This window comes from Heterodontus francisci, chromosome 7 (genome assembly GCF_036365525.1).
Source record: "Heterodontus francisci isolate sHetFra1 chromosome 7, sHetFra1.hap1, whole genome shotgun sequence".
NCBI lineage: Eukaryota > Metazoa > Chordata > Chondrichthyes > Heterodontiformes > Heterodontidae > Heterodontus > Heterodontus francisci.
This window is the reverse complement of record NC_090377.1, coordinates 37523259-37550286: the sequence shown is the minus strand read 5'-3', so window position 1 is coordinate 37550286 and position 27028 is coordinate 37523259. Positions and strand designations below refer to the sequence as shown.

The 27028-nt window shown below is 41.7% G+C and overlaps 1 protein-coding gene across 4 annotated transcripts in view; it reads right to left on the bottom strand.

Moving 5' to 3' along the window:
- The window catches only part of LOC137371926 (low-density lipoprotein receptor-related protein 1-like), a 1827029-nt gene that overhangs the window by 1022364 nt on the left and 777637 nt on the right, over positions 1 to 27028 (bottom strand). For all 4 annotated transcript variants that reach the window (XM_068035008.1, XM_068035009.1, XM_068035010.1 and 1 more), the window contains exons 10-11: positions 24530 to 24673; positions 11033 to 11269 (exon numbers count right to left, since the gene is read on the bottom strand). In XM_068035008.1, coding sequence (XP_067891109.1) covers positions 11033 to 11269; positions 24530 to 24673 — 381 coding nt within the window. The remainder of the gene's footprint in view (positions 1 to 11032; positions 11270 to 24529; positions 24674 to 27028) is intronic.

Here is a 27028-nt window from a genome sequence, read left to right as displayed (position 1 = left end):
AGCAGGGCTCCACCGGATGTATCCAGGCAACGCAATCTATTCTTCAGCAGCCCAATGGCCTGCTCGATGCTCGGGTGGAGCCATGGAAAGAGTTGTTCCTCTCCTCTGCTGCAGTGCAAGGGTTCTTCACAAGCATTAGTAGCCATGTCCATAATGGGTAGCTCTTGTCCCCGAGAATCCATCCCCGAAAAGGGGCCAGAAAAGCTGTGGCACGTGGGACTGTCGAAGTATGTAGGCATCATGGCTACTTCCCAGGAAGTGGGAATACACCTGCAATAAATGCTTTCGGTAGTTGCAGACCAAGTGAGCGTTGATGGAATGGATGCCCCTCCTGTTGATGAAGGCAGCTGGCTGATATTTTGGAGCCTTGATGGTCACCTGCATGCATTCTATCACACCCAGCACCTGGGGGAATCCAGTGATGGCCCCGAATCAGACTGTCATGGTTGGTCCGTTAGCGCACATAGTCACCAGCCACCTTGAACAGGGCATTGATCGCCTCCTTGATGCAGCGGTGCGCTGCTGCCTGGGAAATGCCGCACATGTCCCCAGTGGATACTTGGAGTGATCCAGATACATAAAAGTTAAGTGCTATGGTGATCTTCCAGGCAATGGGCATAGGGTGGCCACCGAATCCCATAGGTTGCAACACGTCCTGCAACAGGGCACACAAGTCAGTGATGGCCTCCCTGGAGAGCCGCAGTCTCGCTGACTGTCTCTCGGACATTTAGAGGTAGCTGCTTCAAGTCTGGCACACTCAATGGCACAGGAGGGCACTTCTTGGCATGGCTAGCTGCTGCTGCTCTCATCGTGGAGCTTCACGAGCAGGCGCAGCTACCTCCAGGCCCTTCCTCTGCCAGAGGCACTGCATCATGTCATGGGGGTCCAAAAATACAGGGTGTATGAGACCCATGCCAGGTGATTAGTGGGCCTTCAGAGTGCTGTCCTTGCAGAGACGAACCTGCTTTGGCAGCTTTCCCTTTAATATTCTTCTCGGCTGTCTCGCTAATGGCCCCAGTGCCCATCCTTGCTGATAGCCCTCTCACCCGATAGTATGGCCATCCAAGCCTCCCACCCAGCAGTATGGTCAGTCAACCCTCTCACCCAAGACCAAGCTCCCCACTGTGCAGCCCAGCCCAGAACAAGCACCCCCGATGCTGCCACCTGAAACCAATCCCCCTTGCTACCCGAGACCAAACTCACCCATGCAGAGCGCACAGCACTACAAGCCGACAATGGCCTCCGCTTCCCCCTCTTCCCCTATGTAGCGCTGGTCATGGTTGCCTTCCCATTGCGGCACTAAGCCCTCACATTGGTGCCACCAGCTTTCAACGGCCAGGGATCCAAAGGCACGTGAGGGCCACCCGTCGTCCACTTAATTCCAAGCCCCCCATTGAATCAATTACATGCTAATGTATTAAAACTAACTGTTCTACAATTTAAATTGCAGTCCCATTGCATCAGGGCAGCGATGACACCTTGGTGCTTTCCCGCTGCTGACTAAATCCAGAACTGACGTCATGACATCAGATTTCCAGTCAGGTGTGTCCAATGCTATTTTCCGGCTCACCCAAGCTTCTATTCCTGCTCCAAACGGCCTCACGAAATCCAGCCCATGGAGTTTAACACTCGGTTCAGGGTTGATCAGGACACCCAGGTTACACATTAATGGTTTTAGTTCCTGCATCTGCAGTGCTTTTGTGAACTCCTGAATACAAATGAACATTGCAAATTGTGAGGTATCTGTATATTTGCCTGCTGGTGGCAATAAGGAGCCTGGCATAGAAATAACATGATTGCTATTACATTCAGAACTGCAGATAAAACAATACGATCAATGAGGTTGATTCCAGATTGACACGTAACATAATGTCAATGATTTATTTTTGACCTGTGATTTCTCTGAAAAAAAAATGACTGTCCACTCTCTCGAGGATTCTTCTTCTGTTTTCTTTTTGCTGTTATAAACTTCTGGTATCACAATATGTACTGACGTATGATAATCATTCATCAATAACATAACTAAAAGTCAATATTTTAGTCCACTTCAAATGTGACTGAAGGCTCAAATAAATTTGAAGTCACTTTGAAAATTGGAGGTGTGCTTTGGTTAGTTGACTCTGCCCCCTTATTAATTGGTGTAATGGTGTTTCGTCAATGATATAAACCTATTTAGGTGTACATTGTGGGAACTGCAGATTTGTGGTAACCACAGCCAAAGTAGGATTGCCAGCGAAATAACCTCAGCATCAAAAGAGAATTGAATGGTAACTTTACTCCAAAGTTCACAATTCTGGCACTTCAATATTACTAAAGGTGTCTTTTACTAGTTACGTGTTAATTCACTCTGGTTTGTTGTCATGCTTCTGCCTCCATTTTAAAGTTTGAAGGGAGGGAGGAATGGGTATCCATATTCTCCTCGCCCCCATTATTTTCTGTTTTCCTCCTTCACCAAATAATTTTCAGTCTTTAAGAAAATGCTCCTTTAAGGGACCCTTCATCATGTTGGATAAAAGTTCTATCCCATTTATTTTGTCTGCATTTTTTAAATCAGATATCTTGTGGTACAGTGTTCACAATGCTATGAAAATGGCAATCTTAATTGTGCCACCAAGATAAAGCCTTTGTGAAATCGTCATTTACGGCACAGAAGGAGGTCATTTGGCCCATCAAGTCCATGCCGGATCTCCACAGAGCTATCCAGTCATTCCCACTCCCCGGCTCAATCCTGGTAGCCCTGCAAGTCTATTGCTCACAGGTAGCCATCCAACTTCCTCTTGAAGTCATTGATCATCTCCACTTCCACCACCCTTGTGTGCAGCAAGTTCCAGGTCATTACCACCCACTGCATAAAAATGTGCTTCTTCATATTTCCCCTGCATCTCTTGACCAAAACCTTCAATGTGTGTCCCCTAGTCCAAGTTACTATTTGTTAATAGGAAGAGTTTTTTCTTGTCTAACTTATCTAAGGCAGTCATAATCTTACACACTTCTATAATATCTCCCCTCAATCTTCTTTGTTCTAAGGAGAACAAACACAGCTTTTCCAATCTAGCCTTGCAACTAAAATCCCCCATCCCTGGAACCATTCTGGTAAATCTCTTCTGCACCCTCTCAAGGACCCTCACATCCTTCCTGAAGTGTCGTGACCAGAAATGGACGCAATACTCCAGTCAGGGCTTAACCAGAGCTTTATAAAGGTTCAGCATAACTTCCCTGCTTTTGTCCTCAATGCTTCTATTTATGAAGCCCAAGATCCCATATGCTTTACTAATCACTCTCTCAATATGTTCCTGCACACTCTTTAGAACTGTGCCATTAAGTATATGTTGCCTCTCCCTATTCCTTCTGCCAAAATGCATCACCTCACACTTGTCTGTATTAAGTTCCATCTTCTACTTGTCTGCCCATTCTGCTAGTCAATCTATGTTCTGTTGCAGACAGTTCATATCATCCTCACTGTTTGTCACACCTCCAAGTTTGGTGTCGTCAGCAAATTTTGAGATTCTACTCTTTATTCCAAGATCCAAGCCATTTATATCTCTCAAAAGTTTAAATTTAAAATAACTTCAGGGGCACATGACTCATTGCAGTCTGCAAAGTTTAAATAAGCTTTCGCCATCAAAGTGACAACTACAAGACCCCTACACTAAGATATTTTATAGTATGGTAAGAATCACTTGCGATGTGGTACATGCTGTAAAAGTTAGATTAGGACTATTGCAGTAGATACAGACCACAGAAAATCGTGTGCTCTCACTATATAGAATGGAGTTGATGTTCAGATCTTAAGTTGATGACAAACTATTTGATGAACAGTTTGTTCAAAATAACTTACACTTTTCAAAGAAAGCATTCATGACATTCAGGGTCAATAGCATGACCGCACTAATGGGTATAATCCTACTGTTCTTGACAGGTATTATTTCCAGAATTCCACTTAGAAAATGTAAGCAAAGAATATTTTTTCTCCAAAACTGCTCAACAGTGGAATTCAGAGTCATGACCCATGAAGAATGGATACTTCTAACTGTACACCAGGGCTCCTGTCAGTTATAAGCAGACGCTCCTAACCTTGCACACATCTGGAGAATTAAATAATTCATGACCCTTCATTTACAAACCACAAGCAACGTAATTCTATTTGGCAGATCAACCCAAAAAAAACCAAAAATGTTCTTTCCCCTCTCCCATTAATTAGGATTTACAATGTCAATGAACTGTACCAATTAATATCCAGATTTCTCTATTTCAGGATACTGCTTTTGCCACTTTATTCTTTCTCCCAGTTGAGAAACTCCTGGGCTGATTTTGAAGTGGAGTGCACATTGGATGGGCAGTCAACAGGTGAATGAAAATTTGGGAAGAGTTTTATGGAGAGGCAGGGAGCGCAATTAAGGTAACTCTGATGCCAAAATATCCTCCCTTAACTATGATATTAACTTCTGTCCTCACAGCCTCCAATAATTCTTTTTAAAGGATAGTGGTTTAACTTCTTTTCACTGGGGACAATGGGCCAGACCTTCACTTCAGAAGCATCACACATTGGAGGAGCAAAGTACCATCAGGATTGTGTCGACATTCTAACAACCCAATTTACATCGCCTAATGAGGCTCCCATCTGTTTCTAGTGTGAGCACTGGCTGCCTATCTTGAAGCCTGCTCAGAAACGACAGCAGGCAAGCTGCAGGTGAGAAAATGCCAATAAGTATTTTATTGTTATTTTGATATTACTACCCCCGCCCCTCCCAGTCAGAAAACAGGATGGTAGAGAAAGCAAAATTGACCCCTACGTATCCTTCTTTTGAGTAATACATATTCATATTTTCTTCAATGTGTATTTACAATTTACTTGTCAGTCCTACTCCTTGTACTTCTTTTGTTTTCCTTTTCCATTTGTTTTTCCATTGACATGCTGTTCTCCCTTCGTCAGCTACAGGAGAAATGCCGCGTACAGGAGAAATGCCGCGAACAACAGATGCCCCTCTACGTTGCTTTCATTGATCTCACCAAAGTCTTTGACCTCGTCAGCAGACGTGGTCTCTTCAGACTACTAGAAAAGATCGGATGTCCACCAAAGCTACGAAGTATCATCACCTCATTCCATGACAATATGAAAGGCACAATTCAGCATAGCGGCGCCTCATCAGACCCCTTCCTATCCTGAGTGGCGTGAAACAGGGCTGTGTTCTCGCACCTACACTGTTTGGGATTTTCTTCTCCCTGCTGCTCTCACATGCGTTCAAGTCTTCAGAAGAAGGAATTTTCCTCCACGCAAGATCAGGTGGCAGGTTGTTCAACCTTGCCCATCTAAGAGCGAAGACCAAAGTACGGAAAGTCCTCATCAGGGAACTCCTCTTTGCTGACGATGCTGCATTAACAGCTCACACTGAAGAATGTCTGCAGAGACTCATCGAAAGGTTTGCGGCTGCCTGCAACGAATTTGGCCTAACCATCAGTCTCAAGAAAACCAACATCATGGGACAGGACGTCAGAAATGCCCCATCCATCAATATCGACGACCACGTTCTGGAAGTGGTTCAAGAGTTCACCTACCTAGGCTCAACTATCACCAGTAACCTGTCTCTCAATGCAGAAATCAACAAGCGCATGGGAAAGGCTTCCACTGCTATGTCCAGACTGGCCAAGAGAGTGTGGGAAAATGGCGCACTGATACGGAACACAAAAGTCCGAGTGTATCAAGCCTGTGTCCTCAGTACCTTGCTCTACGGCAGCGAGGCCTGGACAACATATGTCAGCCAAGAGCGACGTCTCAATTCATTCCATCTTCGCTGCCTCCAGAGAATCCTTGGCATCAGGTGGCAGGACTGTATCTCCAACACAGAAGTCCTCGAGGCGGCCAACATCCCCAGTTTATACACCCTACTGAGTCAGCAGCACTTGAGATGGCTTGGCCATGTGAGCCGCATGGACGATGGCAGGATCCCCAAGGACACATTGTACAGCGAGCTCGCCACTGGTATCAGACCCAACGGCCGTCCATGTCTCTGCATTAAAGTCGTCTGCAAACGCGACATGAGGTCCTGTGATCACAAGTCGTGGGAGTCAGTTGCCAGCGATCGCCAGAGCTGGCGGGCAGCCATAAAGGCGATGCTAAAGTGTGGCGAGTCCAAGAGACTTAGCAGTTGGCAGGAAAAAAGACAGAAGCGCAAGGGGAGAGCCAACTGTGTAACAGCCCCGACAACCAATTTTATCTGCAGCACCTGTGGAAGAGTCTGTCACTCTAGTATTGGCCTTTATCGCCACTCCAGGCGCTGCTCCACAAACCACTGATCACCTCCAGGCGCTTACCCATTGTCTCCCGAGACAAGGAGGCCAAAGAAGAAGAAGAAGAAGAGAAGAACTCCCATCTTTAGTCTACAGTTTCTTAACAGAGTACACATATCTCTAATTCACCACAGTAACATTCGAGGGCAACCATTCAGCCATGCTGCATCATGAACACTAGCAAGATGTAGATGAATGGGAATGGAGAAACTATGTAGCCAGTGGCCCCCTGCTGAAAGTTCATTCTGCAGATATTTATATTGAACTTCCATATGCAACTTCCTTCAATATGCAAATGAAGGCCATTAACAAGCTAAGTCCTCTTTCCAATGTTTGGATGGAAGATCAGCCCACCAGGACATTGCTGAGGTAATATATCTGTTTATTTTTACTTATTTTGAATGAATACCTCCAATATGATTTGGGGGTAATATTTTAGTTACTTTCCTGTGTTTTCTAGAACATGCATGGGACATATGTTTATGTAGTGGGAGAGGGAGCTATTCCACTGGAGCAAAAAAAAGGGAGAGGTTATATAGAGTGCTCTTTAAATTACAAATGGTTTTAGTAGGGTGAATACAGAAAGATTATTTACTGTGGTTTGGGAGTCAGTGATCAGTGGGCCATCAATTTAAAAGTGTCACAAATAGTAAGTAGAGAGGTTAACAGAAATGTCTTTATTCTGAGTTATTAAAGCATGAAAAGGCTTGTTAGAAGGAGTATTTGAAGCAGAGATCATTGCATCCTTTATGGGGAAAATGTAAAACATTTGAAAGGGAGGAAGATACAAGACTATTGTCGGTAAGTAGGATAGTGGAATTAGTTTTACCTTGTTCGAGCAAAGAAGCAGCACAGGGATGACACATCAAATGCCTTCCTTCTGTGTTCAAAATGTCTTAGTATATTTTGAAAATATTTACAACCTTCTTGAATGCCAACACCATTTTTCCCTTATAGACACCACTTACCTTCAAGTGGCTACATTCTTCAAAGTGTTCCCATCACCATTTGTCAGCATCTTTTAAGGGCTGCTGATGTGCAATTTCCTGCTGCTCCCCGCCCCGGCAAGCTTCTAGTGTCAGACTCAATATGAACTAGAGCTTACTGAAATTGGGCAGGCTCAAATAACACCTCATGCTGAGTTAATGCTTCAGTCTTTTCTATAAATAATCTAATACCTCTTCTGCACAACAGGAACAAGCAAAACATATAATAATCACTGCTCTCTAAATGCTATTTACTCCATTCTGCATGAAGTAAACCCCTTTAAATTGTATTGCGCCATCTGTGGAAAAAAGGGAGACACAGAAGCATAACCCAATCTTCACCCACTTTTTTGCGATTAAGTTTGTCATAATACCCTTCTTCCTTCAGCCCATGTGTCAGTTTAAATGCATACAAAGAGATCCCAGGGAGTTCTCCTATGTTCCGGTCAATATTGTTTCCTCACCGACATAAGATAAAATAGATTTGATGTTCAACCTATTGCTGTTTGTGCGATCCTGCTATCGGCAAAATGGCTGCCACATTTGCCTGCACTTAAAAATAATTAATGACATGTGAATGAGTTTGAAACATTTTTTGTCCAAAGTTAATAAGGTGTTATTCAGAACCATTGAAGTTTACAACATAGAAGGCGGCTATGCAAACCATTGTGTTTATGCCAGCTCTTCACTAAAGCAATTCAAAACTAATCTCACTGGTCTGAACTCTTCCATGTATCCTTCCCTTAAAAAAGGTCATTTCTGTCTCAACCAATTACTATAGCAAAGCATTCAATGCTCCACAACCCCTTGAGTAAAAACATTTCTGTTAACCTTTCATGCATATAAATACAAGTTTTTTCTCCTCAATTTACAGCCTAAATAATTGAGCTTATCTTCTCATTTTGTCCCTCTCAGCTAAGTGCCACTATTTACATTCTTGCCTTTTTCCCTGTCTAATGTGCATCTCCATTTCCAAATAATAATTCTCCGATCTGTCAGCAAACTCTTTCTAACTGGGGCACGAATAAATATTAAAAAGGTTAATGGTCCAGTCTCACTGGCAGATGTTCATCCACCAATTAATAATACTCCAAGAATATTCCATGACAGTTCCTTTCAAAGCTTTAAAAAGGACATTTAAATCAATTTAAGTACCAATTTGGATGGTACTTAGCACAATAATTATAACAAATTGCAGCTGAAAGTATTCTTACAAGTACCTCTCCATATTAAATCAACAAAAGGTGCAATGAATTATTTCAGTCATTCATTATTCCTTCCATTTATATTCTGCTTCTTGTGCTGCAATACAACCAAGTTACCATTTGATATGTTTAATAATTTGTTGCTACTCCCTCTTAGAACATGTAAGATTATGTTGGGGATTCACTGGTAATATCTATGACCCAATTATGACCATCATCAGTCTTTATCTTGAAATTGGCTGGGTGGCTCCTATTGGATTTTTTAAACACATTTATATAGCACCTTTTATGGCCTCAGAATGGCCTAAAATGCTTTACAACCTAAGTACTTTGGAAGTGTAGTCACTGTTGGAATGTCAGAAAATGCAGCAGTCAATTTGTGCACAGTAAACTCAAACTGCGATGAGATAAATGACCAGATAATCTGTTTCAGTGAAGTTGGTCAAGGGTGTAAAAAACCGTCCTTGATATTTAGATTGCTTTATTATTGTCACACTAGTATCCTTTTCAGTCGCATTTGTTAAAATATCGTTAATTGGCACCATGAGAGTAAACACATCTTGAGACATGTGCTTAGAGTTTTTGGGCTGTATTTTATTCTGGCAACGGGGGTCCCAGCGGCAGGCTGAAAGCAGGTGGGAAACCCCGCTTCGGCCCTCTGTTGGACCCTTAAAGCCATTTCAGTGGACAACCAATTAACTACCTGCTGTCAGGGACGCCATCCCGTTAAGGGACATGCTCCCAACTCCAGAGCTGCGAGCCAATGGGAGCAGTGATGACTGCCAGTACTGCAGGAGGCCCTGCAGCAGCAAAGAGAGGAGGACACTCCAGCACAGGTGAGTGGGATCAGGGTCACCAGTGACATTGGCGGGGTGGGGGAGCAGATTGTTGAGGCTTGTGGGGAAGGGGGGTGGTTTCTGCAGGGGCAGCAATCGCCACCAGAGGGGCTCTCTGGGGTCCCTGGCAGCGGCAGACCCCAGCACTCTCTGCAATATTGAGGTGGAAGTGAGAAGAGGCCCTTAAGTGGCTATCCTCAGCCGTCCCCATCCTGGACAAAATGGCAGGGGGCCTGGGCAATGTCAGGAATAGTGTCCCCTGTCATTTTGTTTACCCCCCGCCGCCCCACCTCGCCTCCATGTCTGCCTCCAAGGGCAGACAAAGTTCTGCCCATAGTCTTATTATGTTTTTACGGTGTATAGAACCCAATCCTAATTATCCAGCACAATCTGCAGCAAAAATTAGGTTAGCAGATAAATTCTTTTCAGCCTCTCAAGAAGCCTGAAATAGGTGGTCCATGGGGACCATGCGCCAGAAGCCAGAGGCTTGAGGCCAACCAAAACTGGGCCTCCTCCTGTTCAGCATATTTCCAGCAAGCTAAATATGCCAATCACATCTACAGGCAGCTTGACAGTTCCAAGAGAATGAGGTTGGGCTGGTTGCCTCCCCAGAAGTGACCTCAGGTAGGCCCTGGCGGGGGAGGTGATCAAAAGGGAAGGAGGAAATGATCAGCAAGGGGAGAGGGGATAATCGTGATGGAAGGAGGTGGCCAGGTAATCTAGAGGGAGGGTGATTGGGAGGGGATAAGCAGTGGCCTTCAGGGCTGCTGTGGATGCAGAAGGACCACTTTTTAAAACAACTTTGATATTTGATGGCAGCCAGCAGCAATCTCTTTAAGGAGTATTGGTAAGACTGCATGTAGGCATGCTTATCCTGAATGAATTTTAGGAAGGAATCTTTAAATCGGCATCAAACCCCTTATTTGCATACAAAGGGCCCAATGTGTTTCAGGTATGGACCCTGAAGGCCTATATTGGCACCTTTACCAAATGAGAGATGGTGCATGTCTGGCGTGGAATGTTTGCTTGCATGCTGCCTGTCATAGTGGACACTTAGGTGCCCATTTTGCACCTGTAAAACATGCATACATCAACGAATTTCTAGGCCACCATGCCTCATTATTGGCATTGAATAACATATGATAGATTTACTGTCTTTGAGCACTGCAGAGGATCACTGAACCCACTGCAATCATCAGTATAATTAATTGAGACACTTCGTTCTCATGTCTTGCTATTTGGTTGTTAAGGGAGTCACATTAATTCAACCTGCCATTGTTAACATATGATCGCTGAAGTCCAAGCTCATAGTTTTAAATCATTATGGATTTATTAAATAATAAAGTCTTGGAATTCCTCTGTATTCTTTTAGTAAGTGTCTCTTGTTCTTACAGAAGTCGTTCAAAATACAAGTTCACTCGATGGGCTATGAAGACTTTTTTTTTAAGAGGAGCGTATGGTTAAAATTATGTACTTCACCATAGCTCCCTACACGCCCACTGACAGTAGCATGAAAAAGAAATAAGTTGCTTCCAAGTTTCCTTGCATCAGTTGCTTGTCCTAATAGAACAGAAAATGCTGTTAACTAGGGTACACTATATGGTAAAGAATATGCACAAATTGTAGGAAAATGGATGTGCATTATCAACCAGCCACCATTACGAAGATCTCACTCTATCATTATAGACAAGCATCATGAGGATTTCAATTTACTTACCATCTTTTAGGATTGTCTCTCGCCCTGTGCCATCGATTTTCTGTCGTCCAATTAAGAAGCTGGTTGTGTCAGCAAAGTAGATGTAATTTGTTTCTGCATGAAAATCAAGAGCTCGTGGATTGACAAGGTTTTCTACTTGTATCATATATTCATCAACTGCTTTTGTATTCAGATCCATTCCTCGAATGATTCCTGGGCGGCCTTTTCCATAAAACAGGAACAGTTCATTCTTTGGCTCTAGAATGCAAGATTAAGAAATGATAAGGTGCAATTTTATCTTTCTTCTTTTTGTTGCACTCTTAGCAACTGCATTTAATGACTGAAATCAATTAGCTTTTTCTTTAATGACTTGAATAAAATCCGAGAATAGATATAAGCAATTAAAAATGGCTATAAATTGTGATGCTCTGTATAATTATACTGCAATAACCGAAACAAATAATTAGTTCTTTCTTGAGAATATTTTAGGCTTCTTGTTTATATTCTTTCGGTATCTTTAATCAGTTTCTTTGCTTACATTAATATGGCTAATAATGTCAATAATATTTGACCTCAGGAGGTCTTGTTGTACTGAAGCATATTCTTTTTGTTTGCACATTTCTGTGATGAAAGGGCATCGACCCGAAATGCTTACTGTTTTTCTCTCTGCAGGTACTGTGTGGCCTGTTGAGTATTTATTGTTTTTATTTCAGATTTCCAGCATCCACAGTATTTTGCTTTTGTACTTTTTATTTGCATTCTGTTAAATAATCTTTATGTACAGTTTAATTAAGTATCCACATGCAAAGCAACTAACATTTCTTCAATAAATGAATAAGAAAAATGACCACCTGGCAGTTGAGTTGAATTTTGAAATAGATGTACAATATCAATTGTCTGCCCAGGGGAGTGAGCTTCTAACTCATACTGACTGCCAAGAAATATTACAACACCAAAGTGATTTCTTTCATTGGTGAGTATAAACAGTGAGATTAACTGTTGGGTTCAACAAAGAATAATGCTGTCAACAGATGTTAGTGGCCTATGACCTGAATTCCTCCTCCAATAAAAAAAAGGAAAATTCTGACTTTCTCTGTAATTAATGACCTGCTTGTGAACTTGCAGCAATATGTGGCTTTGAACTGTGCAATTTCTGAAAACGTGGTTCAGTTAGTGGATCATTTGTTATGATGAAAAAGAAAGTTTCTTCCATTTTTTATTAAGACTTAGAGTTCAATATGCCAGTGTTATATGGCCTAAGATTTCTCTGTAACCTGGGATTTAACTGTGCTGCCTTTTCACCAATTGTCCGAAATTGAATAACCCTGGAAATTAGCTGCTGCACATGTTTCAGAGCCACACCACACAATGGGAGTAACTTTAACTTTTATCAATAGTTGAAAATGGGCGATATTCAATTGCCTGTCCATGAACCAACACACGTTGACTTGAATGGAGAGTAAAATGAGGTGTGGTATCTAATTGGCAGCTTATTGGATATTGCTCATTTTACACCTTCACCCCAAGTTAAAATTACTACCTACTGTATTTAACTGTATTATTCAGTGAAAGAAATAAATCTTTGTATGTGAAGAACTCTGAACCATACTGATATGGAAACAGAGGAAGATATAAAGCTATGTAAAAAGAGTGGAGCACTAGGATTAGTTTTGGATTGCTGTAACAAAAAAGCACCAAAGACACAACGGCCGGAAGGTGCATGCTATAAACTGCTATGCTGCCGTGACATTGATCCATGTCTTCAAAGTGAATTTGTTAAATTCAAACTCAGACATCTCTAACTGTGCAACAATGCCAACTGCAGTGTCTCATATACTTTAGTGCAGTTAACAACATAAAATTGAGCTCAGTGTTTAAGGCCCATGAAAGTTGTTGGTAATAAACAGGAGTCTTCAAAATGCGTTCCAGTAATTTGCATACACTGGTGCCCTCAATTGATGACCCACTACAGTTTGCATGGTTAGGAAAAGGGCGCATAATTTGGCAGGAGCAGGTGGATGAAGCTCTCTATTACTATCATCATTCAAGATTAGACAAAAAAGATACACACACTGGAAGAGACATTTGTGAGTTGATACTGAGAATATCAAAGAAATGCGAATGGAAAGCAAGGCAACATCAGAGAAATGTCTTCTGGCATTGAAGGTAATGGAATGACACACTTGGTAATATAGGGAAGACACATACACAGTCACCAGTTGGAATAAGGAAGGCACATGCACAGTTACCAGCTGGGATGAGGAAAGCAGATGCTCAAATATTAGTTGAAATAAGGAAAACACATGCAAGCTTACAGCTTAAATAAGTCACATGCATAATCACTAGTTGCCATCAGGAAGGCACATATGCTGACAGCCCAAGAACATTTAAATATCCTCAGTGTTTTAAAGATTTATGTATATTATGACATTTAAACAAAACCTCAAAGTATACATCAGATGTTGGACATAGTTATGTCACTGTTTTATTAACTTTATTCAAAAAAAATACAAGGGGATAAAAATTGCTATGTGTTTGCATGTTTTCTGGATCCAAAACGGGAGCAAAGAAGTGGAATTTTATAGTGCGATACTCCATGTTGGAACTGTGCTGAATGCCATTTTGGTTTGGATGCTCAACAGCAGTCCCTCACAGCTACATTAATCAAATACAGGCATCACTTAACTAAATTAATAAGGGTCCTGATCTTGATTCAGAAACTTTTTGTGAAATCGATGTCCAGGAGCACCCTAAAACATGGCACCCTAAACTCACCCAGCATATCATGGTGGGAATAGTCAGCAAGTAGTCTTCACAACTGGTAATTAAAGAGCTCCTTACCTCCAAGAAGTTAAGCATCTGGTTAATTGTTTGAGGCCTGTTTGCTCTTTTGGGCCAACTTTTTGGCTGTTTCGTCAAGAGTTTATTTAATACCTTTGTAGAGTAAACCTATGGAAGGCAGGAGCTGTTTCATCGGATTTTCTTGTTCAAAGTAATGAAAGCATTATTTTTAATTTGATTTTCTATTGTACAGCTTTTTTCATTTATCCCAAACCCTTTCTACTTTAAAATATATATTTTTATGTGTATTATCCATTGATTACAGGATCACAACATTCATTTTGGAAATGGGAACCATTTTCAAACATTTATCGCTAATTGACTTAAATAAACAGCTCCAGAGGCGGTTTAAAGTTCATTTTGTCCTGGAATTTCGAATTCAAGATATCTGGTTTTCAGCCGATGGATGTGATGGATTTAATATAAAAGCAGAATACTGTGTATACTAGAAATCTGAAATAAACAGGACATGCTGGAAATACTCAGCAGGTCTGGCAGCATCTGGGGAGAGTGAAAGGTCTGTAACCTTTCATCAGAACTGAGAAAACTTAGAAATGTAATAAGTTTTGAGCAAGTGAAAGGAAAGAGGGTGGGAAGAAGAACAAAAGGGTGGAGGGCAGGAGATATTAAATGTCTTAAATGGGAGACCCCTTATTCTGAAAATTTTCCCGCTAGTTCTGAATTCCCCCACAACGGGATACCTCCTCTCAGCATCTACCCAGTCAAGCCCTCCCAGAATCTTATATGTTTCATTGCAATCACCTTTCATTCTTCTAAACTCCAATACGTATCGGCCCAACCTGCTCAACCTTTCCTCAAAGTAGGGCCCTACGAAATTCACGGCTGTAAAAAATGCGTCCATGAAATCTCGGGTCCTCCATGAAATCTGCCATTTTGCGAACTTTGCACATTTTATCAATTGACACAAGGCTGACCTCGCTGAGTGGTAGATGGTGGGGGGGGGGGGGGGGGGGAGGCGGAGCTTCTGGTGCAGTTTTGAGATAAGTAGTCTCAAGAGTTATCAGACAAGTGAGAATGACAGAATGAGCAAATCAGAAATGGCCACAACCATTACTGCAACACATAACGTGAAAGAATTTAGAAGCCAAATTCTGCATGCCAATGGTGGAATACTGTTTTGTACAAGCTGCAATGTTTCATTGGATCATACACAGTGGGCAACAATTCAGTGCCACTTACAGTCCAAAAGCCATCGTAGCAGAAAAAGAACATCAACACTGCACTGCTGGAAATCGAACACGTAAAAATACAAGCAATGATTTAATCTCTTTTTATGGATGCTTTTGCTCGCACCAACATACCATTGGAAAAACCTGATCACCCAAAGCTGCATGCATTCAAGGTAATGTGCAAAATGGTGGTTGCTTGCTGAGTGCAAACAAATGACGACAGGACTATTGACCAAAGGTTTTTACTGCACTTTGTGATGAGATGATGTCTCAGATTAATGCATGAGCTGTCTGACAATTCCAACAAACTCTGGACGCGGAGAGAGCTGTGTCTAAACACTGGCAGATGTTCACACCACAGAGACAGGGAATGAAGAAAGAGACAGTTGCAGGTTGCTCCATGCTCACATTCAGTTAGTGAGTTAAGAATGTGACCTGTCTAATGTAAGCTTTTTACAGTAGTTTTGAGTCTACAATAAATGACATTTGAAACCAGAAACCTCCCTTTTTTTGCTTTAAGTGGATCATTTTCATGGTTCATTGTGACACTGTGAATTTTACAATTTAAATATGTGAAATTGTGAAATTCACGATTCCTAAAATGCTATGACTGTGAAATTCGTAAGATTTGATTGAATTTGGAAGGTCCCTACTCATAAGCAAACCCCTTTATCCCAGGAATAAACCGAGTGAAACTGCCTCCAATACAAGTATATCCCTTCATAAATAAGGAGACCCAAACTGTACATAGTATTCTAGGTGTGGTCTCACCAACGGCCTGTACAGTTGTAGCAAGACTTCACTACTTTTATACTCCATTGTCCTTGGAATAAAGGCCAACATTCCATTTGCCTTCCTAATTACTTGCTGTACCTGCATGCTAACTTTTTGTGATTCACCTATGAGGACTCCCAGATCTTTCTGTACCGCAGCATTCTGTAGTCTCTCTCCATTTAAATAATACTCTACTTTTCTATTCTTCCTTCCAAAGTGGATAGCCTCACGCATTCCCACATTATACATTATCAGCCAAATTTTTTCTCACTTACTTAAACATACCTACATCCCTTTGCAGATTCTGTGTCCTCCTCACAAATTGCTTTCCTGCCTATCGTTGTCTCATCAGGAAATTTGGCTGCCATACACTCAGTCCCTTCAACCAAATCATTAATCTAAATTGTAAAAGTTGAGGCCCCAGCACTTATCCCTATGGCACCACACTAACTACATTTTGCCAAGCTAAAATTGACCAATTTATCCCGACTCTCAGTTTCATGTTAGTTAGCCAATCCTCTATGCATGTAATATATTACCATCAACACGAAGAGCTCTTATCGGGTAGGATTTAGTGGAGCTGGCAGGGCTCCTGTGCCAGGCCGAAAAGGCAGTGGGATTGCCACCCCCGACCCAAATAGCGGTGCCTGGGCGATTAACAACCCAACACCGGGATCCCCGTCCCTTTACAGATGGGGTTCCACCTCTAAGAACAGCCAGCCTATCAGAGGGCCGGCAGCTCAATTGTATCGGCAGTGCAACAAGGGGTGGTGGCCACTGCTGGTGCTGCAAGAGGCCTTGGAAGCAGGCCCAGCACTGGAGACCTAGACCTCAGGTACGTGAGGTGGGTCCAGTCTGGTAGGCCCCAGCAATGAGGGGAGGAAAGGTGGGCCTTGAGTGCAGGGCGGGAGGAGTTCAGGGAGTTGGGTGGTTTTCTGCCAGGAGTCTTCCATGGCCACAGATTGCCCACAAAGGAGGGCTTCCCCCATAGGTTGGCAAGGAGGTTGCCTCGGCATACTTGACGGAGCCCTCCCCCCCTCACCACCACCCACTGATGACTTAATTCCAGTGGTGGCAGGATGAGGCCCTTAAGTGGCTGATAATTGACCTCTATGGGCCTCAATTGGCCTCTGGGTGAGAAGGTAGTCTTCGGCCTATCCCGTCCCTGATTTAATTGCAGTGTGACAGGCAATTGACGGGCCCTCCGTTCCTCCCATCACAATTCAATGGGTACGAACCCCCACCACCATCCCCCCCACCCCCACCTCGTGCCAGTCCCTGGAGGGGCCCATTAAATTCAGCCCATCTTGTGCAGTAAGCTTTTATCTGGCACCTTATCAAATGCCTTTTGAAAATCCAATACACTACATCTACTGGTTCCCCTTTATCCACCCTGTTTGTTACATCCTCAAAGAATTCTAATACATTTGTCAAACATGATTTCCCTTTCATAAAACCATATTGACTCTGCTTGATTGTATTGTGATTTTCTAAATGTCCTGCTGCTACTTCCTCCAGAATGGATTCCAGCATTTTTCCCATAACCGACTTCAGACTAATTGGCCTCTCGTTTCCTGCTTTCTGTCTCTTTCCTTTCTTGAATGGGGGTGGTATGTTTGTGGTTTTTCAGAATCTAGGGAATTTTGTAGGATTACAATCAATGCATCCACTATCTCTGCAGTCATTTCTTTAAAGACCTTAGGAAGCAGGCTATCAGGTCCAGGGGATTTGTCAGCTTTTAGTGCCATTAGTTCTCCTGGTATTTTAGATTTGAATCCATCCCAAACAGTTTTATGTTTCTTGAGTTTTACATATTTTTCTTTGGTTCAGAATCTCAGACCACTACTATCGGTGAGCCCTCAGTTCTTATGAAGTAGAGGGGGGTCTTTAGCTGCCCAATATCTGGGTAATTTGCAGCAGGTCAAACTGGAAATTTTCATCACTGCATTTCTACTTACAGCTTATATTATGTGCCATAAAAACAAGAAATGCTGGAAATACTCAGCAGGTCTAGCAGCATCTGTGGCGAGAGAAGCAGAGTTAACGTTTCAGATCAGTAACCCTTCTTCAGAACTAGCAGATATAAGAAATGTAAAAGATTTTAAGCAAGTAAAGCGGGGGTGGGGCAAGAGGTAACAAAAGAGAAGGTCACAGAGAATAGCCAACCAGAAGGTCATGGAGCAAAGGCAAACAATATGTTAATAGTGTGCTGAAAGACAAAGCATTAGTACAGATAGGGTGTTAACGGACTGAAAACTGAACAGCCACAAGTACAAACATGAAAAAAAACAGTGTGTAGACAGAGTAGAAACAAACTAAAATAAAATAAACATAAAAAAAAAAGAAAATATAACTAAAAATAAAAGTAAAATGGGGGCCAGTTTTATCATTGTTTTCTGGCATTTGGTATTTTATGCTTCTATTCATAAAGCCCAGTGTATCATATATTTTGTTCACTGTTTTGTTAACCTGTCTTGCCACCTTCGGAGATTTGAGCACAAACACCTTCAGGTCTCTCTGCTCTTGCAACACCTTTAAAATTGTACCATTTACCTTATATTGTCTCTCCTCATTCTTACTACCAAAATGCATCACCTTGCACTATCCTTTGTTGAATTTCATCTGGCTTGAGCCTGGCCATTCCACCAGCCTGTCGAAGTTCTCGTGAAGGCTATTACTATCATCCTCACTGTTTACTACACTTCCAACTTTTGTGACAACTTCAAATTTTGATGGTGCCTGTACCTGCAAGTCCAAGTCCAAGTCATTAATTGATATAAAAAAACAGCATTTGAACACTGGGGAACACCAGCATATACCTCTCTCCAGTCTGAGAAACAGTCACTCACCACAATTCTCTGTTTACGATCTCTTGCCCAATTTTGTATCTATGCAACTACTGTCCCTTTTATCCCATGAGCTTCAATTTTGTTAACAAGCCTATTACCTGGTACATTATTAACACCTTTTGAAAGTCCATATACACATTAACTGCACTACCCTCATCGACCCTTTCTGTTACCTGATCAGAAAACTCAATCAAGTTAGTTAAACACAATTTGGGCTGAATTTTGTTTTCTTGCCGACGTGATCTTGAGCACGCCGGCTTATTTAAATATGCAGGTCGGCTGATTTCCCCAATCACGTGGCGGGGGCAGCCTCAGCGACAGTGTGAACAGTGTCAACTGTCTCTGCACAAGAACTGGCGCCATTTTTAAAGGGCTGCCAGTCCTGCTCAGAGAATGCAGAATTGAACCCCATACACCCCTTCCACTGCACCAAAAATAAATGTTGGTCCCATTTCCCCCACCCCACAATACACTGAAATTAAAGAGTTCGCCGCTTCTGCCCCCAACTGAACAAAGTGCAGAGGTCACCCCTCCCCCCAACACTAAAAATGTAGAGTTGACCTCGTCCCCCACACCCCCACCACACTATACTAAAAATGCTCTGATCCCCCCCTTCCCCACCTCGGGGCACCAGCTTTCCCTGGAAAGGAAAGTGAAGGCTCATGAGTGCTACCCGTTGCACGGAAGATCCAAATCTGACGGTAAGATCGCAGGTAGTTCTATTTAAGTGTACTCACAGAGTATATTTAAATATTTAAAGTTGGGTCCCGTCAGTGAGCAGCAGATGAGTCGCCACGGAGCCTCACTGGAAAGATCAGGCCCGGCAATCCCAGCGTTGGGCTCCATGGTGGGCTGCTGCTGCTCCGATTTTCTGGCCTGCCCTCGCAACCACCACCCCCCCCCCCCCCCACCCACTTCCACGGAGCCTGACGTCGGGAGCTGAACAAAATTCAGCCCTTTGTCCTTAACAAGTCCATGCTGGTTCTCATTTATTCATCTATGCTTGTCCAAGTAGCTGTTAATTTAAGGTCAATGGCTTTTAGAAACAATTAGCTGGGAGAAATTTGAGTGGCGTGTAATTGCCAGGTTTGTACTTTGCCACTTTTTTTTGAACAATGGTGTAACATTCACAGTCCTCTAACACCACTTCTGTATCTAAGGAGGATTGGAAGATGGTGGCCAGCCCCTTCACAATTTCTACCCTTACTTCGCTCAGTAATCTAAGATGCATGCATCTGATCTAGACCAGGTGACTTATCTGCTTTAATTGCAGCTAGTCTTCCTAGCACCTCTCTTTATTTTTTTCCAATATCCTGACAACCTCCTTGTGCACCATAGCTTTGGCAAAGTCCTCTTCCTTAGTAAATACTGATGCATAGTACTCTACAAAACCTGTTATATCTCTAACTTTTGCCAGTTCTGACAGAAGGTCGTTGACCAGAAAAGTTAACTCTGTTTCTCTCTCCTCAGATGTTGCTTGATCTGCTGAGTGTTTCCAGCATTTTCCATTTTTATTACCTGCCACTTGTCAGCCCAAGCCTTGATGTTGTCCAAGTCCTACTGTAGACTGACAGGTGCTATTTCTTTATCTGAAGTGTTGTAAATTATGATATACACGGTGGAATGGTCAATGTAAAGCTGCACTCTTGACTTTTTCATGGAGGGAAGATGATTGTTGGAGCAACTAATGATTGTTGGGCCAAGGATGCTTCCCTAAGGAACCAATGTCTCGGTGCTACAAGGATTGGCATCCACCAACAAGGTCATTTTCCTTTGTGTCAGGTATGACTTCAAACATTGGAAGGTTTTCTCTGCAACTCCTACTATCCTCAGTTTTGCTGAAGCTTCTTAGGGTCAAACTCAAGTCACATGCTGCCTTGATGCCAAGAACAGCTATCCGCAACTCGACTGCCGTTTACGCCAGCACTGTGACCACTAGCCATTCACTAAGGTTTCTCAATAAATGAAGCTAAATTAATGGAGCAGATTAGTAAAAGGATATTTTTCGATATTAAATCACTATAGCATCTGCAGATAGTTTTTACAGATTTACGTGTCATCCAGAAGGACAGGCATATACAATGTGAACAAAACCATTTTTAAACCATTAATATGGACATTTTTTTTTCCTGTTGGTACAGAGAGCTGGCCACTGAAGGTAAGTGATGTGGCAGGAGTCTGGGTGTTTAAGATGTGTTTCTACTGTTGGCCCTTAGGCGTAACTAGTTGCAGCACTGATTAAATTCTTCAAGAATTATGCTTGATATAGAGTTGACAGCAAAGATTTCCCTGTTCCAACCTTGCAGTTCAGGGGAAGAGATGGAGAACGTACATACAGAAAGTCAATAGGCAGAGAAGGGGATGTCCATAGAAGTCATAGTGTGATAACAAGTAGCAGTGTACAAAAAAATCTGACCTGTGGTGTTAAAGCTTGCACTAATAAGACTGGAAAATGCAGTGCACGGCTTCCAATTATCCTTGATAAAGGGAAGATTAAAGGAATGGAACCTTGTGTCCTTTTTTGTACTTAAAGTGTAAAAAGTGCTGCAATTACTGAACTGACATCCCTGACTTTGGTCAGTACATTCAACTCAAAGAAAAAACAAAACAAGGCAATTAATATTTTATTCCTGCAACCTGGAGCTTAACTGCATCGAGTTTTGTGCTGCAAAGGATAGGTGGGCAAGGGTGAATAATTTGGAAAGGCAATAGAAAAAGATATGATAAATGTTTATTGGAGAATTGAAAAAGATTCTGTGACCAGCACTGGAAATGACACCCACCAGGTAGCCTGGAGCTTTACAGCTTTGTTAAGATAGAAAACAAAGCAATTCCCCAGTTTCTGACTAAGATCTGTGTGCATAATTCATTCATTGCCAGCCATTCATTGTCTATCTCTTTCTTTTTGCATCTGATCCCATGTGGCCTGTTCCTATCTCACTGATGAACTACTTGGCAGTATCAAAAGGTTTATTTTATTTCTTTCCAGGACTAATTTCCTATTCTTTTGTTTATGGTGAGTAAGGCATGAATGTAGGCAAGCTAATAAAATGTCCAACTTGATAAATGGCAGGCAGCTTCATCATGTGTTGGAGAACTGAAACTTGCCCTTCATTTGAGTTTACCTAATTGTCAATAATATTGACATCCTCTTAGTCAGGTGCAGTAATAGAAAATGAACACTTTCGTATTGATCACACTATTACGGACCTTGTTGTAAACCATTAATAGAATTATTTCTCATCTGCTATATATTAACCATTTAATATTCTTGTCAGTACTTGATCTGAATGAATAATAAACTACAACAATGTTACTATCATTCCATTCCTAATGCATGATTATCAATACTAATTTCAGAAGAGAATTAAGCTGCTAGACGTGGTAATGCGCAGTAGCTTTGCTTTGCATTAAAGCTAAAGTTTCAGAGTGAATCTGGAGTCAGGGCTTAACCTGGCTGTGAAGCAAAGCTCCCTTCTCTGATTAAAATTAGATCCTTAGAATTAAATACAGAATATTTTGTCTGCATTGAAGTCCTGATTCAAGGTTGTCAGTGTTCCTGGAGCTTCCTTTTAAATGCCAGGAAGGAGATTAAAAGAAAAGAAAAACTGTCCACTGCGTGAGAGCTGAAATAGAAATAGAAAATGCTGGAAATACACAGTTAAAGATTCTTCATCAGGAGTGAAGACAGATGGCAGGCAATACCATTTTTAACAAATTAGCTGGTCATTCATCGCATTTGCAATTTATGGACCTCTGTTCACCCACATAACAGTCGCTGCACTTCAAAAAGTAACTGATTGGGTGGGAAGCACTTAGGAATGACTTGAAAGAACTGATGAATTAACATCTATAAATTCTTATGCCCTCAAGATAACAAAAAATGTTTTACAACCAACTTTTGAAACGTAGTCACTGTTGTTATGAAGGCAAATACAGCAGCCAATTTGCCCATGGCAAGGGCTTACAACATCGAGAATGAACAGGCCTGGATGTTCAGAAATGTTCCTTCTCTTCTACAAATAGTGAGTTGGAATTTTCTACATCCTTCTGCATAGGAAGGTGGGGTCTTGGTTTAATGCCTCATTTGAAAGGTGGTAACTGATATTGCAATGCTCCCTCTTCACTGCAATAAGCTGTCAGTTTAGATGATGTGTTCAAGATTTCTGATTCAGAGGAGGGAGTTCTAACAATTGATACAGGAACTAGATTTCCCACTTACCAACAGTGTAACAGTGAGGCAAGACTTTTGTCCATGCCTCTCTCCTGCATAACCAACCCATTTTCATGGATTCGGGTTTGACGAGCAGGGTGGTCTCCAGGATATGAAAAGTAAGTACACTACTGCAGTAGAGGGAAGTTAGGCGGTGTGACCATGGGGACACCACTGCAGCACCTGATGATTTCCACTGAATTATTTAAAGCGTCTAAGAGTTCTGAAGTTGAAAATGGCCCTAGTTTCTACCTCCGCGTAGGTTAGTTAGTTAGAGATACAGCACTGAAACAGGCCCTTCGGCCCACCGAGTCTGTGCTGACCATCAACCACCCATTTGTACTAATCCTACACTAATTCCATATTCCTACCACATCCCCACCTGTCCCTATATTTCCCTACCACCTACCTATACTAGGGGCAATTTACAATGGCCAATTTACCTATCAACCTGCAAGTCTTTTGGCATGTGGGAGGAAACCCACGCAGACACAGGGAGAACTTGCAAACTCCACACAGGCAGTACCCAGAATTGAACCCGGGTCGCTGGAGCTGTGAGGCTGCGATGCTAACCACTGCGCTACTGTGCCGCCACAGGTCTGCAAAGGTATGCGCTGGGTCCCATTTGGAGGAAGGGAGGTTCTATTCCTTTATTGACAGGATTTTTAGCCTTACCACTGCTATTTTGTACCCATGAAAGCACAAGAAAAAATAAAAAGAAACACTGAGCAAACAAAAAGGAAGAGATCATATTGGGGGACCACAAATTGATGAGGACAATTGATGGTTGCTGTTGAGAAATATGTGGCCAAACCATGAGGAAGGATGTCAGTTGCAAGAAATGAGCATTTCAAAAGATTAACAACAACTTGTATTTATATAGCATCTTTAACATAACCACAAGTCCCAAGGAGCTTCACAAGAGCATTATGTAGCAAAATCTGACACTGAGCTACATGAGGAGGTATTAGGGCAAATAACCAAAAGCTTGGCCAAAGAGTTAGGTTTTAAGGAGTGTCTTAAGGAAGGAAAGAGAGGTAGAGAGATGATGATGATGTTTAGGAAGGGAATTCCAGAGCTTAGAGTTTTGGCAGCTGAAAGCAGTGCCGCCAATACTGAACTGATTAAAATAAGTTCATGGAAATTGATTCTAACCTTGGATCTATGCAGATTAACTTAATTTTTTGGATTGCTCATTAATGCATTCTCAATCCTATGTGTACAGTGAAATATGCCAAAAGTCATTGAGATTAAAGGGATTTGATTCATTTTATGCAAACGACAATACAGTTAAAATGACCAATCTTAAACTGGGAGCATTGCAGTTTAGATTTCTTAAAGTTTGTCCAATATGGTTTAATTCAGAACTCACATCCTACCTCTGTCTACTTAGTGCAAGTTGATACAGTGTAAAATCTTTTTTAACAAGGGCGAACTTGGTGACCTGTAAAATGCTACGAAAAGATTAAAGGGCAAATGCTGTTGCAATATGACTAAATACAGTGTTAATTACTAATGCATTAATTTTGTACCCCAAAATTGTTATTTGCTACAATGGGAATTTATTGTTTCACTGAATTACATTTGGCATCTAAAAGACCTTGTCATAGAATACAATGAATCTTTATAGCAGTATGGTGTGATGACTTACTTTTGCAAGACTTCCCATCATTCCCTAAGCTGTAACCAGTTCTGCAACGACAGGTCCTTGCTTTGTGGCTGTTGCTGAGTAGGCAGATGTGAGAGCATCCTCCAGGTTTACCATATAGATCCAGCTCGCAAGCATGACTTCTAACTGAGAACATCAAGGAGAAAATGCTTTTTAGACAGAAAGCTGGAAAATCAATATATTTGAAGATGATAATCCTCCACCTAAGACACAGGAATATATACCATAACCAATTCTTCCCTCATAAATTACTGGCTGTTAAAATAAATTGAGGAAGTGAATTTAGTTCAAGTTGACACTAAACCTTGTAATCTATTGTACAATTCCCAAGATTATATCACTGAGTCTGTGTGCGAAGACTTGTGCACGTGCGTTTGTGTGTATTTGTCACTAATGAAATCAAAAGATGGAATAAGACACAAAAATAGCATAACTTGCATGTATATAGCACCTTTAACAGAGTCAACCATCCCATGGTGCTTTACAGGAGTGCTATTAAACAACATTTGACACAGAAGCACATAAATAGATTTTCAGGCAGATGACCATCAGAAAGGAGGAAAAAGAGGCAGCGAGACAGAAAGGTTAAGGGAGGGAATTCCAGAGGTTAAGGCCATGGTGCTGAAGGCACAGCCACCAATGGTTGAGCAATTAAAATCAGGGATGCGCAACAGGCCAGAATTGGAGATGGGCAGATAATGTTGGTCAGTGAGCACAGGGGTGATGGGAAAATGGAACCTGGTGCAAGTTAGGACACAGGCAGCAGAGTTTTGGATGACCTCATGTTTATGGAGGGTCGAACATGGGAGGCTGGCCAGGGTGCATTGGGATAGTCAAGTCTTGAGGTAACAATGACAGTGCTAAGGATTTCAGCAGCAGATAAGCTGCAGGGCCACCAATGGCGGATCAAAGAAAATCTGGGACGTGCAAGAGACCATTTATTAAGCCATCAGGGTTATCCATGCCAGCTGTAATTAATATCTAAGTTCCAATATGACAGACTTGAGTAAGTTTTCTGAAACAAGCTGTGCCAGACAAATGCTGTGTGCATCCAATTAATACCCACTGAACTTGATCTAGAAACATTTTATATACTTTTGCCATAAAATTGATTTGTTTCATGTTTCACTTTGCAGAAAAGCATGATCCCCACTGTCAAGCACCTGTAGGTCTCTCCCTGCAGACCTACTATAATGCAGCGCATAAGCAAATTGGAAATAAATTACATGGTTGGCCTGTTTTTGAATAATTTGCACTATTGTTCAGATGCCACTGAAAAAAAATTGAGAGATGCTAAATGGAATCAAGCAAATTAAGTCCTCCGAAATAATATTACGATGCAAAAAATGAGCAGGGTACAAGGAGAATATAAACCAGGCTCTAAAAATATCTGGAAATATTTGTTCCTGAAGTACAGTAATCCTGCAATTTTTTTTTATTCGTTTGTTCATGGGATGTTGGTGTCACTGGCTAGGCCAGCACTTATTGCCCATCCCTAATTGCCATTGAGAAGGTGGTGGTGAGCTGCCTTTTTGAACCACTGCAGTCCTTGTGGTGTAGGTACACCAACAGTGATGTTAGGAAGGGAGTTCCAGGATTTTGACCCAGCGACGATGGGTTAAATGAAAAACATTCACAATGAGCTAATTTGGAACTACTGGATTCCAGTGAATTATTCAGCATTCATTCAATGCTGGAGGTAAAGAAAAGTAGATCATTGTGGATGTATTTTGATGTTCTTTTTTATGTGCATGCTCAAATTAAATATTTTATTTTACACAGCAATATACTGTTGTATCAATAAATCTATGTAAACTAGCTTACTTGATGTGCAATCAATTTTACAAGGTAACTGACAAAAAACTGTTTATATTTGAATGCAACTGCCAAAGTAGCCTATCAAACCAGATTAGTGCTGAACCAGAACAGAAGGTAACGACAACCTCATCAGGTGAACTATTACAATTAAGTGCTTTCCCTTCCCTGAATTTTGTTGTATTTAGATTAGGGAGTTTGACCACTTGCAAGTGTACTTTTTTAATGATTAAGTACCTTGTAAAGTTGATTCCTTTAACACAATCATGTTTGTTTAGCTCTACTAATATGTTCACGATACTGTAGAACAACAGGAATGTTTATGTAGGGAAATAAAAAAATCATATGATTTATACACATAATCATAAAATACTTTTGCTTTTTTTGCAACTAATCCTCAAAGCAATGGATATATTATCAGGATTCCAGCATTGTCAATGCTGTGTTTCAGAATTTGACATAGATTTCACCTTTTCTCTTATATTCACTTTACTGCAAATTCTTTTGCGAAGGTCACAGAAAAACATACTTGCTTCCTCTCCCCCAGTCAGGCGAAATGTGTCTGAAATGGGAGCATGAGTGAAAATTTGCGAAAAGCAGACCACAAATATTTTGAGAACCAAGGCCCAATTTTAGAGATAGAGTCACTTACAACATAGAAGGAGG